The 16795-nt window shown below is 41.2% G+C and overlaps 1 protein-coding gene across 1 annotated transcript in view; it reads right to left on the reverse strand.

The window, feature by feature from the left end:
* The window catches only part of robo1 (roundabout, axon guidance receptor, homolog 1), a 104852-nt gene extending 88872 nt beyond the window's left edge, over positions 1 to 15980 (reverse strand). The window contains exon 1 of the mRNA XM_079481720.1: positions 15659 to 15980. Coding sequence (XP_079337846.1) covers positions 15659 to 15800 — 142 coding nt within the window. The 5' untranslated portion in view covers positions 15801 to 15980. The remainder of the gene's footprint in view (positions 1 to 15658) is intronic.
* Positions 15981 to 16795: the final 815 nt, after the last annotated feature.

Here is a 16795-nt window from a genome sequence, read left to right on the forward strand (position 1 = left end):
CATTGAATGAGCTAGCGTGCGGTCCGACTACATACACACAGAAAGCACAACATTTGTTTGCCAATCACAGAAAGCTGCCGTCAGCAATGTGGAGAGATTGCTGCAATGCATGATGGATACTTCGCTCCCACAGGGTCCGAGTCAGCCGCTGGAATCCGGGCATGGTTTAAGAAGCTCCGTTCGCCTTAACGCGCACACTCGCTGCCCTAAATATTTCCCCACGGGTCTAATCCATCTCACTTTGGTCCGAAAACACTTCTGCAGACAGTTTTCAAGGCATGAGAGAGGAAGACCGGCTAGCAGAAGAGACTGTTTAACTAAGCACTGACCAAGAACGATTCGGCCCAGCGAGGGTCTCTCAAAATAGTGTTGATTTTGGACGACCCACGTGAAACCCAGGGATACATTCAGCCCAGCAATGGGACAGAGGTGGACACAACAGCACCTAACACCGACAACGCATCAAAAAGAACAAGACATTGTTTTATAATACGGCTTTTATTTGTATTGCCTCGAACGTAACTCACTGCTTCTGTCATCTTCTTCTAGTAAAGTCTTTCTGAGCTCGACTGCCTATCACAACGGACACAAACAGGCAAGACCCACAATGGTTCCTTGTTTCCAGAGCAGGCAGCAGTTGTCAGGCCAAACGCTCCCACAGCGGCGATTAGATGGACACCTCAGCAGGCCCGTGTTAATTCCTCATCCAGTGCTGCTGGAAGGGATTAACCAGCGGAGTGATGGAGCTCTTATCTCCCTTCGCACCGATAAATCAGGTGCTAACACAAACCGCTGCTTCAACACCAAGCGGACGGACGGTGGAGATAGCAGTGTTGCTGGAACGAAACACAACCAGGGAACACAAGAGCTCGATTGTGTTTAAAAAATGGCCATTTGTTGCCTCCAAGTCATTTCTTGGTGTCAACGGCTCAAGGATTTTGGCTTTCGAGTTTACCTGGAACAAAACACTATTCATTTGTTTTCACTGGAAATATTCGCAGTTGGTGTCGGTTTCGTTCCATCAATGCAAAGTTATGCTGAAAAAGAAAAACACAATATAAACTTTCCCACAGCTAACCAAAGAGCCAGCGTGTCGATCTGCTTAGCGTCCACCAATAGGAAACCAGCCTCGACATCTGCTCTCCATAGCACGAAGACAACATCACCAATGGGATGATTTGCTAAAACAAGAAGACAGCTGAAACAACCCAAGCAGAAACATGCTCTCACCCCAGAACAAAGTTATCTTAAGTGCCGTTTCCCCAAGGGCCAGGAAATCGAAACTATGTTGGATGAAAGCCCGTAATATTTCATAACAGTGTCATCTCTGTCACATACATGAGTACAGATGAATAAAAACAGAGCACAAGGGCCATACATGAATCTCGAACAGAAGCCCTTTTGTGTAGGTCGAGCTATTATACCACAGAAATGTTCTGCTTTCTCTGGAACGAGGAGCTCGCTTCTTCCAGCCTGCTCACATTTTCCTCCCTGTTATGAATCTTAATGTTTCAGAGGATTCAGACACCAGACTAAAGCAGACATTAAGGGCACAGACATGCAAATAATGAAAGTTAAACTAAATTAAACAAATGAGAGTATGTATTTGTAAATGTTTTAAGCTTGTTGTTGTGGTTTCCTGAATTTGAAGTACTTACATTAAATATAAAAATGAATCAAATAAATTAATATATCATATTTAATAAATATACAATATATATATATATATATATATGTGTGTGTGTGTGTGTAATTTATTTATTTATTGCCAATTGGAAAAATTTAACAAATTTGTAAAGAATATATAACTTTAAACAATAGTACTTACATTAAATAAATTTAAATCAAATACATTTATTTTTTATAAAAGATATAATATTTGATAAATAACATATAGTAATTAGTATGATCAATATACAATACAATGCTCAATGTGTGTATCATTTATTCATTTATTTATTGCAATTGGAAAAATGTTACTTTATAAAATAAAAATAAATTCGATTTATTTTAAATATAAACATGTATATAGAATTCAATATAAAAAACATTATATTTACTTGTTTCTCACTTAACATAATTATACAAATACATACATACATACGTACATACACACATGTATTTTTAACTGGCAAACAAGACAAAAACTAGTTAGAAAAATAAGACGAAAAAGAGACATTAAACCCCCCCACTGCTTAAAATACTACTGAATAAGACAAAGGATTCCAAAGCCGCATCCAATTTCAAGTTACGTACGGTTTGATCACAGTACACCAGCTACAAGGGCAACTTTTGACGGGCATTATACCATAACCCAGAGCAGACAGCGCGACCGTACTGGAGGTGATTTATGCTAATGCAGGATTAGGTGAATTACAGCAATCTTTTGCAATAAACAGCTTACACTTATGAGCCGTTGTAGTTAATTTATCTTGTTGGGAAAAAGACGCCAAAAACGCAATATAGAAAGGGTTATACCCCCAGGCTTATCTTGGCCCTTGTGAAATGAAATGCATAGATTCTCTAACACAGCGTAAGTGTTTGGGGAGTTTGTGTGAAAAGCAATAATAAATACGGTAGCGGAGAGCAGCTAGCCGATAAAGAGCAATATGCCGCCTCAGAGTGCCGAGCACTGGAAGAGCGAAACCAATCTTCCTCTCTAATCGCTAGTCAAATCCTCTTGTTTTCACACTGATATGCAATTCATTAGCACGCTAGAACGGACCCAAGCCCACTTTTCTCCAGCGATGAAGACTCATTGATTTACGCAAGGGCGGTTAACTCAGACGCCTTATCAAAATGTATAATCTAATGAAATAAATTAATACTGCAGAGGGTCCGTGGGCAGAATCCTTGCGTAAATATCTGTCTACCAGAGATAAGATGCCGTAAAATGTGCAGTGGGTTGTGAAAGAGTGTAATGGTGGTCTTAAACATTTTGAATTGTAATGTACTCCCTCGAGATTAACTCGCAGGGATTCATTTTACCAGCTGCCCGACTAAGCAATTACCTTCATCAAAACATTCATTACGGACACGGAGACCGGCGAAGGCCTATAGGACTACACGGTCGTGAATACAATGCTCAATCTCTGAAATGGAAGAACACAGCACAAGAGAAAATTGTATTTATTATTGCTATCATTTGTTAGCTATTGAGAAGTGACCACACCGTTTGGTCAAGCAAACTTTACGTTCGTCTGCACCCGACGAACATCAGATGCTAGCGGACAGGTGAGCTATACCTCCCAGATGAGAACATCAATGGTAAAGACAAGTCTGTCTATTGCCTTGAAGTGCTGAACCGAAAAAGCCCAATGCCAGGAAAGAGCCGATATAACATAGTACACAAAGTTTGAAGACGAATCCATTGATGTAGCCATAAAACAAAATCAAGGCCCACAAGTAAAAATCTTTGTACTTCTAAAAGTTGCATCAGAGCCAGAAGAAAAATCAAAGACACTTGGCGTACCCAGAGGTTCTCAGAGGTTCCTACATACTATTATAGCCCTGGAGGTCTCAATTATGCGTATTAACTTGAAGTATTAACTTATTTCCGACATATCACCATAAAAAATGTTAAGAAAAATAAAGAGAGACGTAAACTGTTCACATAAGGAAAGCGCAAATAACTTTAAGGTTTGTCCGCTTGAATAATTTGGTCGCACGTCAAACATGCGTGTTTTCTTCCCCACAACACGGCCCCAAAGACCAACAAAAGCTGCTATCCACGTAACTTTGAAAACTACGAGCCAACAGCGAGACAGAGCCAAGATATTATTTGAGGATTTAGGCCGTGGCCGAGGCATGACCCTTCAGTGAGCGGTTTAGTCAGGGTCTGTGAATCCCACTGTGATCTGCAGTGCTTACACAATGCTAGGCTTGCTGAGGACGGGTCCTGTTTGCCGACAGCAAACAACCACGTGTGCCCCGTTTGTGCCACCACCGCTGGGCAAACACGGCACCCCCGCGTCACAGTGGTGGCGAGGGAGATCATTGGACTATCAAACACAGCCGATGACAAACAACTGCGAGCGAACAAACATGAGAAAAGAAAGACAGCAGAAAGTCACGTTCTGTGTCATTTAAATCACATTTTCTTGCACGTACAGTAACATAAGGTCTCAGTCTGTCGGTTTTCTGCCTGTGTGGATCTCGTGTCGCTGGCATTAGCTGGGTGAGCGCCAGAGAAGTTTGTGAGGATGGGACTTCTGGGATATGTCGGATCTGGCAGGCCCACAAAGAAGCACCAAATACAGACAGACACACAAACATACACATTCTTCAACACGCACACACCCGGACCAAACTGTTCTGAGAGTTGCCAGCTGTCCGCCGTCCTTTCATCGCAACGAGAAACCACCTGTCCTCTTATCTTCACCATACAAGCACAGCCCACGTCTCAGCTTCAGGTTCTCGCTCTCGCTTTATCTGTGTGCGTCTCTCTCTCCCACTTCTGAAGTTTACTTTCTATAAACCTTTTGAGTTATGGGAAAGTTCAAATGTTTGCTTTTCTTAAAGGGAGTTGAATGTCGTGGAATCTAAACCGTCCGTCTTTTCTTAAAGGGACAGTTTATCCCAAATTTTAATGTCATATGTAAACAGTCGAAAGATAGACAACAAGTATAAACATGAAGTATGAATATATGCACAAACAATGAGAGCACATGTATAAGACTGGTGTTAAAAACTGGTGTTCATGAGGTCTTCGGATGCTCACTTTTAGTGTGTTGCGACTCTTTGTCTTAAGGTTTGTTTATTCTTGCACTTGTCTTTAAATTGAAATAACTGTTAGTTTACAGTGTTTTTCTGGCACCCAAGATGCAAAAAAATCTGTCTTTGATTATATTTTTTACATTTTGCATGCCTTACCTGTTTCCCTAAGCTATTTCAACAATTTCCCTAAATCCTGATCCACACGCCTATCTGCATTTCTCACAACTGTTCTTATCGTCCTCCTGTTTATTTTTCTTCCTGCGATTGCCTTTGAACCCTGTGCCAAGGTGTTTCTAGGTAATATCTCACATGTTTGTTGATTTAGAAGTCTTTTGTATACAAGTGCTGTGGTGGGCCGGTCAGAGGGTGGTCACAGGATCACTAAGGGTGACGGAGGGGTCACGTCTCGCATTGACCCTGACATCACTCTAAGATAAAAGATGACCAAATGACCGCTGTGTCTGCCAAAGTGAGGTAAAGGCTCAAGGTCTGTGTGCTTGTGTCTATCTCGCCTCATTTTTCATTCGACCATCACCCAATGTTGGTCTAAGTGTCACCGGAGCGTTTACGCGCGGGAAGCATGAGATTTGCCAGACCGAACAAAAGCGCCAGCCCGGAAGGATGAGGATTCGGCATACTTTTGCGAATGTGGGACGGGCCGTCTCGGGTGAAGAAAGGTTTTCCAAACCATCGTTAGCGGCACATGCTGTTTACCGAAAAGTCAGCGTTGGGTGCTGTTGACACGAGCGATGACGGAGGTCAAAGGGCGAGGGGCCTGATGGATGAAGAGGGATGTGTGCTCGACCGCTGAGACGACTGTGTTAAATGCGCCGTGAACGGCACCCTGAGCCGGGCGGTCGGATAACGAAGGAGATGTGCAGTTTCCAGGTAACAGGGGCGTAAAGTGTGTGTGACGGGTCAAGCTAATGGGCTGCAGCTCCTATGAGAAAAGACAAACACACGTCTGCACACTAAATGCGTGAGACTGATGAGCTGGCCAGCTGTCGATGCGAAAGCCGGATGTGGAGCTTTCTTGAAGAAAGGCTCGGCATATTTTGAGTCTCTTACTGTGGAGAGCTAAATATCTCACTATATAAGTCTAAACTATAACAGAAAAATGACAAGAAACAAATTCAGTTTACAAAAATGACACCTTCCCACATTCATTTGAAATACTACCTCCCCTAAAACTCAGCATATGGCAACATGTTGTAATGTCTACATATTGTAATGACTCCAAGCATGCAGATTAAACATGCTAAACACGCACTTACAGGTCTCAGAACCGCTTTCAACTCAACTCGTGTGGCTCGGGTATCCGTCAGGTCCAATACACCAAGTCGGACACAAATTTACACGGATCTTATAAGCCTCGGGGGTCGTCTGATTGAATTCTCCCCACCCGATTTGGAACTGCGATTAACTTATTCCCTGCTCCGTCGGACGTCCTTCCACCCGGCCCGGTGCATCTCTGTCAGCCAATCAATAAGCTATTATGGCTGCGAACAGCAGGTGAAATTAACTTATAAGAGTACCTGCAGACTCTGCACTCTGGTAATCCTGTTGGAAAAGGTCTAATGAGGGAGAACAGGCCACGGCAAAGGAGCGGTTCAATGACACGCGTGCACACACCTGCAACAAAACCCGCAGCTGCGCTGGGAAAAGCAAGGACGTGCTTTGAAGACACCTGCATTGCAGCGAAAGAGCTCTAAACAATATTAGCGTTTGAGATAGTGTTTGTGCACTTTTGTGCACTCAATAACCCTTACAAACATTTGCCATGCAATTTAACTGCAACGGACTGTGGTAGAGCTTAGTATTTGCATTAAAAATAAATAAAAAAGATGAATGCATCAAATTCTTATTTTCATTTAATGATTAATGATTCTTATTATATAATAGTATTTAAATAACAAATAATATTAATAATAGTCAATAATTGTATAATAGTAACAATAACTGTATTGTGGTGGAAACTATGTTTGACATGGTCAATGTTTCTTTGGGAAAATAACTAACTTTTAACCTTTTAAAAAGTTTTGGGTAAATTCTAAAACTTGACAACATCTTTGTATTCGAGGCATTTGATGAGTCATTCAGACTACATTAAGGCACATTTATCTCCTCTGCGCCGCTCTGACAGACTTCCCCAGCTCCGTTCCAGCAGTAATATCACGTTCCACGAATCTCTATAGCGTATTACTTTCTAAAGGGAAGAAAGAAGATGAGAGTCGAGGACAGAGGCAAATATCTCATCGCAAAAACCAACCCAACGTATTAATGTACTAACACTTGTCTAAATGTGTGTGTTTAAATGTGTATGCAGGGTGTGTGTGTTTAAATGTGTATACAGGGTGTGTGTGTGTGTCTAAGTGTGCATGTAGGGATGTATATGTATGTGTGTGTTTAAATGTGTATGCAGGGTGTGTGTGTGTGTGTGTGTGTGTGTCTAAATGTGCATGTAGGGATGTATATGTATGTGTGTGTTTAAATGTGTATGCAGGGTGTGTGTGTGTGTGTGTGTGTGTGTGTGTGTGTGTGTGTGTGTGTGTGTGTGTCTAAATGTGCATGTAGGGATGTATATGTATGTGTGTGTATAAATGTGTATGCAGGGTGTGTGTGTGTGTGTCTAAATGTGCATGTAGGGATGTATATGTATGTGTGTGTATAAATGTGTATGCAGGGTGTGTGTGTGTGTGTCTAAATGTGCATGTAGGGATGTATATGTATGTGTGTGTATAAATGTGTATGCAGTGTGTGTGTGTGCTTATATGTAAACGTGGTTGTGTGTCTGAATGTTCAAGTGCGCGTGTGTTTGCATGTAAGCGCTTATGTAGGTCTATGAGTATGTGTGTGTGTATATACAGTACTGTGTGTGTTTGTGTACATCTACATGTGTGTGTGTGTCTCTGTCTCATAGCCTGACACACTGACCCTTAAATCACTGCCGTCACCTGATCCACAGGCACTCTTCAAATTAAATCAGTCCAGTCACCCCGGGCAGATTCAGAGAAACCTTCCCCAGAACCCTTCTCAAAGGTCCCTTTCAGACGTCCCTCTTCTCTTTATTCCTCTCCATTCAATCATTTCATCCACGTTCTTTGTGTCTGTTCTTTATGGTGGCGCGGTGTGGGGTTACACAGGAATGTTACAGTTTCACGGCCACACCCAGAACTCCGAAGGACTGACGGCAGGAGGACAAAAGAGACGCTGTGAGATTCACTGACATTTTCAAGCTACTTGTCTTGCTCCTACAGCTGTTTCTTGACAGCAATTTGACAATTTAATCTTTTCCCCACGACGCCGCCGCGGGAAACCTTTTCCCAGCACAGCAACACAGAGTCGGATGAGATAAAAAGGCTGTAAACATACATCGCCAAACCTGTAAATCAACATTTTCGCTGATGTATCGACCTATACAAACACCATTAATCTTCCATTCAAACTCGGTAGGCGTACTGTTCGCATAGAAACACAACTAAATATAGCTAGCCGACGTTCAGTCCGTGACCTCACTCATCTGAACTGCTAGATTCGAATCGTGTGAAATTGGTTTAATTCTCGCTGATCCATTTCAGGGGTTCCTCAGCGAGTTCTGGCCGTGTTTATAGCGATTCTCGATTGGTCGCGCTCGCTCTTATCCGATTTGTGACTTCGAACCTGTTCCAAGGTCAGAGTCATGCCATGTTGTACTGTACTTTCGAGAAGGATTAACGCCATAGCTGCCGTGCCTCGAAGAGTGCCAAGCTAAGCCAAACGCATCTCTTCAGATCTCTATCTGGGCCAATATTTCAACCTCACCCACCTAAACTTACATGCGTCTTTGTTTCTTTGTTCACTTTTCGTCTCATTTTCAGTCCACTGTAAAGTTCAGTGAGCTTGAACTGTGACTGCGTTTACATGCACAAAATAAACGGATATCTATCAAAAATCTGCTTAAAAAGAAACCAGTTTTCACGTGTTTACATGCATAGTAATAAACCGGCTATGCAGAAAACAGAAGTTTGAGACTTGCGCGGGCAGTGACGTCATCGTCGATAGTCTGTTTAGTGATTAAAAATGCAGCAGGAAAACGGTCAGAAGCTGTATTTTTATCTCTCTTCTCATGTCACGACAATACAATAGTATTTCATTTTGACGTTTCTACATTAATTTTATGATTCGAGAGCTGACTTTTATATGTTATTTTACTATTACTTCCATTTGGGACTTTTACTACTGCGCTTTCATAAACAAATCTGAGAGAAAACCGGTAAAGTTGTTAAAATGCAGCGCGAAATTGGAGTAATGGACAAAAAAACTACCTCTGCCGAACGGTTTTTGCTTAAGCCGTTTATGACCTTTCTCCGATACAAGAAAAATGTTTTACGTGTTAACATGACCTTACATATATCAGCTTATTAAGCATAATCCGCGTAAGACATGTAAACGCGCGAATATATTTCTTCAATAATATCGGTAACACTTTATTTATTAAAATCATTTTCTGCATTAGCTAACATGAACAAACAATGAACAATACTTCGACAGCATGTATTAGTCTTAGTTCATGTTAGTTTGATATTTACTAATACACTTTTACCTTTAAAAGTTGTAAATCATAACATGAGTTAATGCAAAATGAACTAACAAGTTGTATTGGCATTGACTTTAACAAAGACTAATAAATGCTGAAAAACGTTTTTTGCCATTGTTGGTTCATGTTAGCAAATGCATGTAATATTGTTAACGATTACAACTTTGCTGTAAAGTGTTACCTGTATATCTGAATTATTATTTTTAACATATATAAGTGGATATTTGTATCGCAAAACGATTCCAACAATCCAAAATCAAATAGCATGAATAATTGTATAAAATATATTGCTGTTCCAATGCAAATGAGGACAGACAAGATGCACAAATAGGCTTCGAAAAATATAGTTACGCTTCAGTTGCATCACTTATTCCCAAACTTCCCCAGAGGCTAACAAGTTAAAGAGTTTCCGATAAAAATATATATGACACTCATACAAGCTCAGTTTTTAAACACCGAAAAATACTGTTGCTTCAAATCGCAGATATTTCCAATCTATCAAATGTCTTAATCCTTCAGCAGTTGGTTGAAAGGCTTCGAGCGATGGCTTAACCTTGCTCTAATAAACTCTTACGTTTAGCAGAGTGGCACAGCGGCGTCAAGAAAAAAATAAGCAAAAAGTTTCTCCTGAATCCCAAAGGCCACGGGAGGCTCTCGAATCAAAAGTGGAGGATTAGAGACTGCAGCCGGACTAATACTTCGGCCCTTCACATGAGGGGGAAGATTATCCTCGGAGAGACTCTTCCTATCTGGGCCTCTGACCGAGAAGGGACGTACAATCGGCCGTGTTTATCACGAATGGAGTTCAGCCAACAGGAAATCACTCTGGATCGCACGAGTCTTATCGACAGGACCAAATAGTTTCGGCTGCGTTTATCAAGACGCTGCGTACGGGGCCCAGGTGGGGCAGAATGCTCAGTGAGACAGGATGAGTCTTGTTATATCAAGTGTGTTTTTTTCAACAAGGCCGCAGCAGATATGCGAGAGCACACTGAACTGTTGAAGGACAGAACTCTCAATATACCCCTATAAAGACATCCTTGAAATTCCCAGAACATCTAAGGAGGCTTTGATAGGAATTAAATGCTTCGTTTTTTTTTCAAGCATAATTTAATAAATTAGGGTGTGTGCTTCAGGGTAAAAGACGGTTTGCGCTAAGCCACCTGGTTCCAGGGGGATTTACTTTGCGTATGCGAACCGCAGGCTATAAAGTGACCTCAGATGAAATCTAGCCAAGCTCCCTGCACGACTTATCTCCACCTGTCTGAGGATGGAGCGCGTTTCCTGGGATCAAAGCAAGTCTGAAATGTTTGGTCATGGTAAGGGCCCTCTAATTACAACCGAGATGATCTACCTACAGTACCTGTCCTTCATTTTGTGTAAGACCTAGATGCCCACGGAAGATCGAGATTTGCCATCTGTTCAAACTATGTGTCTTTGTTTCCTCAAATAGCTTGCGTAGCTAACTCATTGTTTTGCTTTGCGACTGTTGCTTCATTTAATTGTTGCTTTAGTCACACCTGTACAAATAAGATAAGGACCAACGCTTAGAAAAAAGAGTGCTAGGTACACTTAAAAATGGTCTTAATGGGTAGCAATTCACTGCCAAACAGCTTTCAATATTTATGACTCAAAAGCTCATAAATTCAACCTGTTAAAAGGGACAGCTCACCAAAAAATGTACATTCATTCACCATGTACATAACCTCAAGTCATTCCAAACTTGTATGACTTTCTTTCTCATGGAGAACACAAAAGAAGATATTTTAAAGAACTCTGACAACAAAATGTCAATTTTTACTCTGAACTATGCCTTTAAAAACATTATAACATCCAACTGTTAAAACCAACACTATCATACAGAGCACACAAACCAGTATTCAAATCACCCTTACGTGTTTATTTGCATTGGAAAACTGCTCAAAGGATATTCCTTTAATCCACACATCTACAGTGTTCATTCGAACCAAACGCTCAGTTTTGGTAAAAGTTTCCTTTAGTCTTCCACCCGGTACGCTCAAAAACAGATAGAGGCGGACAGCACGGTCACACTTGACTGAAACATATGCATCCCCCCCATCACTGTCCAGACCCATTACTCTCACACGGTTACCCATATCCAAGATGTCATCCATCCTTCTAGTTATCTCCTCTACTCATTACTACAGTGAACTTTCTGACCCTGTTTCCATTCGACCATCTCCCCTTGTCTATGATCTTAGTAGTAGGAGACTGTTGTCTTCAACAAAAGCGGAACAACGCCACAGATGGCTGGGTTCCTGACCATTTCTGATCTTCTGACCCTAGCTGGGATGCTACTTTCTTAATTGAGCACGGATCCAATCCAACTCTAGAACCGCTCATCCCTGTGACTTTAGATGCCTGGACGTGATCACACGACTGACTACGCATGGCTTTGTGGCTGGAGCGGTTAACCATATTAAAGCCAAACAGGTTAAACCCAAATCAAGAACTTTCTTTACGCTAGTAGGACTCTCCAAAGAGCATGATAACATGGGAAAACCAAGAAGAACCTACACTTATCTCTTTGGTGTCTTCTTTATTTCTGTCTATCCCCCGAGATTATGTCAGTAACAACCTCCAGATCTGTAATTAAACATCGCAGATTAGTTTTCCTTGTAATTTCTGGGCATCTCCAAATAGCCTCCGTGACGCTTGTGGAAAAAACACACCCACCGGACAATTAAAGAGGGACGGTTTGTGACGATTGCTCAGACTGACAACCCAGAAGCAGATGTAAGGAACCTTGTCTGATTAGATTTCATGGGCTAGGAATAAACCCTAAAAATGGCTCATTTACTTCAACGATTTTCTGGGAAAATGACATTACTTTGTTTACCCCAAAAACGGCCACCTATGTGTTTCTGATGGTTTTCTCTAAAGAAGACAAATGAATAAACGAATCAATGAAATGAACTATGAAAAGGGTTTATAGCTAATCGAGGGACATTGTGATCCTGTTAAAAAAATGAAAAAACCAATAGAGAGCCCTCCGGAGGCACAGCTATAATATGGCTCTCCCGTATAATAACTCAATGAAACGCAAATGGTCTTTGAGCAAACAGTGAAAAGCAAACTGGTGCTCGACAGGGACAAAGAAAATCTATAATGACAAGGAGGAGGCTTGAATGCGGACACACAAGCATCAAATGATGAAGTTATTCGAGACACTAATAAAGACTTTTAAGGAGTAATGCACATGAGAAGAGAGAGGTTCATAGAAGGTTTCATGCCGTCAAACGCCATAACTGTAAAAACGGATATTACCATCCATCAATCTCCCAACAATCCTACATTGTCATTTATAAGGGTCTTAAAATTCCCTATTCTTTGATCCCGATTTTAACAGCTGTTTTAAGAGAGGTAAAATCTGCTACACGTACGTCTGTCATTCTCAAAACGCAGCCTGATACTGTGGCATGACGCAACGTGTGGCTCGAGGCCATCGGTTGAACAGTGAGCTCTTATAGATAAAACCAGCTAGCACTGTATCTGTGTTTCTATTCTTCTCTTACTCAGCCTTTGTTCCATTATATCTCAACAAAACATGACACATAAAGCATTATAAGCCTCCAAGATTCGTACAAAAGGGACAAAAATCCAACCACTGGGACGTACACTGGGAGCGCATAAGGCAAACCGAACACCCTGATGGACCTCGCCGAACAGCACAGAGCTCTTACTGTACGTTAACTTAATTATAAACCCAAAACAGATCTGCGCTAAGCGTCATTGCTTGGCAAAACACGGCTTGTTGAAAGTTGGATTAGATTTACGGTTAGTTGGGTGCCGGACGATCATCAAAGCGAGATTATTAAAACAACATTAGAAAAAGAGAAGATTGTGGACACAGCGTTCAAACGGGATTCTTGTAAGAGCGGGCTAGGAAAAACAAATACATTTGAGGTCTTAACTTCCTTTTCAGCGGTTTTCTTGGCAGTAGCGAAACTGACATTCCTAATGTCAGGGAGAATACATAGGTGGGTGTTGATATCCGAGACGTGATAGATTTCTATTGCACCTCTGGCCCTGTCACTGACTGTCTAGTTTTGGATGGAAAAAGAGAGTTTAGACAGGAACTACTACCTTCCTGTCACACGGCTCCATCATGGTTGCCTGAACAGGGTAATTACATGTATGGCGACAGGGTTGGGGGGAGGGCTTTGCCACTGTGTCATTATGGTCCTGTTTGAAGCTTATTCAGAAAAACCAGCCTGCAGGCTGCGGCCAAACGGCCTGAGCTTTTCCTCATGCCGGGCCAAGCCGTGGTCTTGCCAAGCCTCTTGTTTTCATTCCGGCACAAAAACGACGACAGAACAAACGCACCCGGTATATCAGCCTCCACATTAACATGCTGCATATTCATCTTAGAAAATTAAATTTTCTCTTTTTGACTAAAAACGAGCTTTCTATCCTTATGAAAAAGAACAGAGGTTCTAAAGTAGAAACAAAAGTAGCTATTGTATTTGAACATTTAGGAAAATACGTGCATCTACTTGGACTGCATGATATATCAAATCATTGCCTGAAAATAATTTTTCCTTTACAATTATGTAATTCTTGTAAATATATTTTACTTTAATTTATAGGGATGTAACAATATTATCGGTATTATGCTATCGCAACAGGAAAATTGTCTCAATATTATCGTTATCACATGACTATGAATCGATGGGCCTACTATCATTTGTAGGTCATCATTTGTCATTTGAAACATTGCGATAAATATCGCACCGTTGACTTTATATCAAGGTATTATCGTACATTGAGATTTTGATATTGTAACATCCCCAATAATTTAAATTGAGTTTACAAATTGTAACCAATGTCGATCACATACAGTATTGTATATTGCATTACTTAGCAAGTTACCCTAGCATCTTACGGTTTTCTAAATTATTATGTTTGTGTTGTATTCCAGTGAAAATATGTTATCGTAACCTTTTTACAGGACATTTAAAAGAAAAAGGATAAAAATAAAAACTCAAAAAATAAACTTGCTTCAAGCGTAAAACTAAACAATCTTTTTGCTGTTTTAATGTTAAGTATATGCAAGAGCTACTGTTAATTTTCAGGCTAGCAGACGCGGGTCTTACAAGTGAGCGAGACACATTGGTACGCATTGCACATGACCGTCTCACCCCCCCTTTAGGTTCCCGACTCGATTAGATTACAACAAGAGGGTTGGTGACAGCTCCTAGGCATACTTCAAAAGTGGTTGATATCCGAGATCACTCCTTTCAAGCTTAAAGAGGGGCGGTATGTAATGCATATCACGTCCACGGCCAAGAAGAATAACTTAAAACCACAAGTTTTTGGCAATACCCCCAACTAAAGCATTTGCTGTGAAATTACACAAAACATCATAAGACTCCCTTATGAACTACTTGAACTCATTGAAATGGGTAATAAAACAACAATGAATGCCAAACACGCAGGCGGGTTCAGCGCACCTCGATGACGAATACAAAGAACAGCTATCTTGTCATCTCTACAGTAAACATCATAAACCGGTCATCGGCAAACAGTGACTTTCTGAGGTTATTTACTGGTTTTATGGCCTACGACCCCCTACAGAGATCTTATTTTGTTTCTACTCCATAGGCCAGCAACGTCTGGTCCGGTTTCTTCATCAGGTCCAGTGGCACAGTTACATCCTGCCATCTCCAGCGAGATTATCCGACCCACTGAACCCATTGAGACCAGAGACCCAGGAGGAAACTGGAAACTCCTCCTATTCAGCTGGAGGGGAGACGGGCTTTCTCGTACCCGGTCCAGGGCCACGGGAGTCACAAACACAAAGGCAAATTAAGACTGGCCTGCTTTCAACTGCTCCTGGAGGACGATTCAACTGAGCAAATGTCAGACATGTTACTAAAACATATCTGACATTTTAATAGAACGACTCCTGGTTCATTTATACAGTACATGGCCAACAGCATCTAGATTTTCATATCTGTGTAATAATTTTATATAAAATCATACACATAAATAAAAAGTAGTCTTTGTTGCTAAAATACTATAATCAAGACTTAAAAATAAGTAAAGATTATCAAATAAAATAAGCTTTAAATTAAATGAAAAATCATCAAAAATGTTAAGTTTGTCATTGCATGTGTGAATGTCTTGATTTTATGCACCTGTTGGCTATAGGTGTAGCTAAAGCCTTTTATTACAAGGCATGCAGTTGGCCGTGTACTGCAAGACTGTTCATCTACCACAATCCACCAAAAACCCTGTGGTCCAAATACTGCATCTACCTCCTCCATCAAAATCATTTCGGTTCAAATATTGCGCCATAACCTGCAAGAACCCAGCGTGATAGAAAACCACACATGCACTTACTAGCTACTTCCAGAGAGGCGTTGTGGCTAACCGCTTCTCCCAGGTAGTTCCGGGCCACACAGACGTAGGAGCCTTCATCGGGTTTGCTGCGACGGCCGTGCACTATACGCAGGAAGAAAAGAGAGCCGGCGGGCAGGAGCATGCGGTGCGATCGAGGGTTGTCCCGGTCAGTTTCCACTCTTTCTCCATCCTTGTACCACTCCACGGTGGGGGTGGGCCGGCCCTCCGCCTTGCAGTTTAGGGTGGCGGGCTCGCCTTTGGATACGATCAGGTCAGAGGGGTGTTCTACGATGCGGGGCGCGGAGTCTTCCTGCCGCAGGCGGGATCCTGGAATAAGAAGATTAGAGAGAATCAATCAATATTCAATATACATTATGTTTCCAAATGATGGTTATACTCAAAATCGGCCAATATAGTTTGTATCTGGACTCAAGAATGTTTTAAGTATTCATACACAAAAACAAATAAATCTACGAAGAAATTTTTTTTTTCATTCATGTTATCCTAAAAACCTGAGCTCACTTCATAAGCGAGCAGTTTTGGAGCGGGACACAGAATAATAAAGGATTGATATAGAGGTTTAAGTTTCAAATGATGGCTTAAGAAAGCTGCGCTGATGTATGCGCACGATCAATATTCAATCAATTTTCCAATATTCTTCAGGTCGGATGAGATTCTGTTTTGTATCTCAATGCAAATTCAATACAAATAAAGTGTACCGCTGACTAGATCCAGACAGACTGTAGATCAGGAGATGCGAATCATCTCTATGTGCAATGGATTTTTTCTTGTCCTTGACTGTATTCTCCCTACTCGAATAAACGTATAAAATAAAAAAGACAGATGTACAGCGATATTTCAATGGCTAAACGTGATGAGTTTCACTAAAGGGTTGTGATGTCATCGGCTGGAGGTACAATAGGACACATGACATCACATTTCTGGTTCCGCTCTCCCTGATTAAATTGCCACGTAAGCTATTTCTTCATCTTTCTGTGTAATTCTTTACGCAGGTGTTAGTGGCTTTTTACATCCGATTGTCATGGCTTTAACAAACACAAAACATCTCCAAGAGAGAATTATTATAAAACCCTACATTACGGAAATATCTCTGTTCTTTGGACTGTAGAAGGCCTT

The sequence above is a fragment of the Barbatula barbatula genome (assembly GCF_947034865.1).
Source record: "Barbatula barbatula genome assembly, chromosome: 19".
Lineage (NCBI taxonomy): Eukaryota > Metazoa > Chordata > Actinopteri > Cypriniformes > Nemacheilidae > Barbatula > Barbatula barbatula.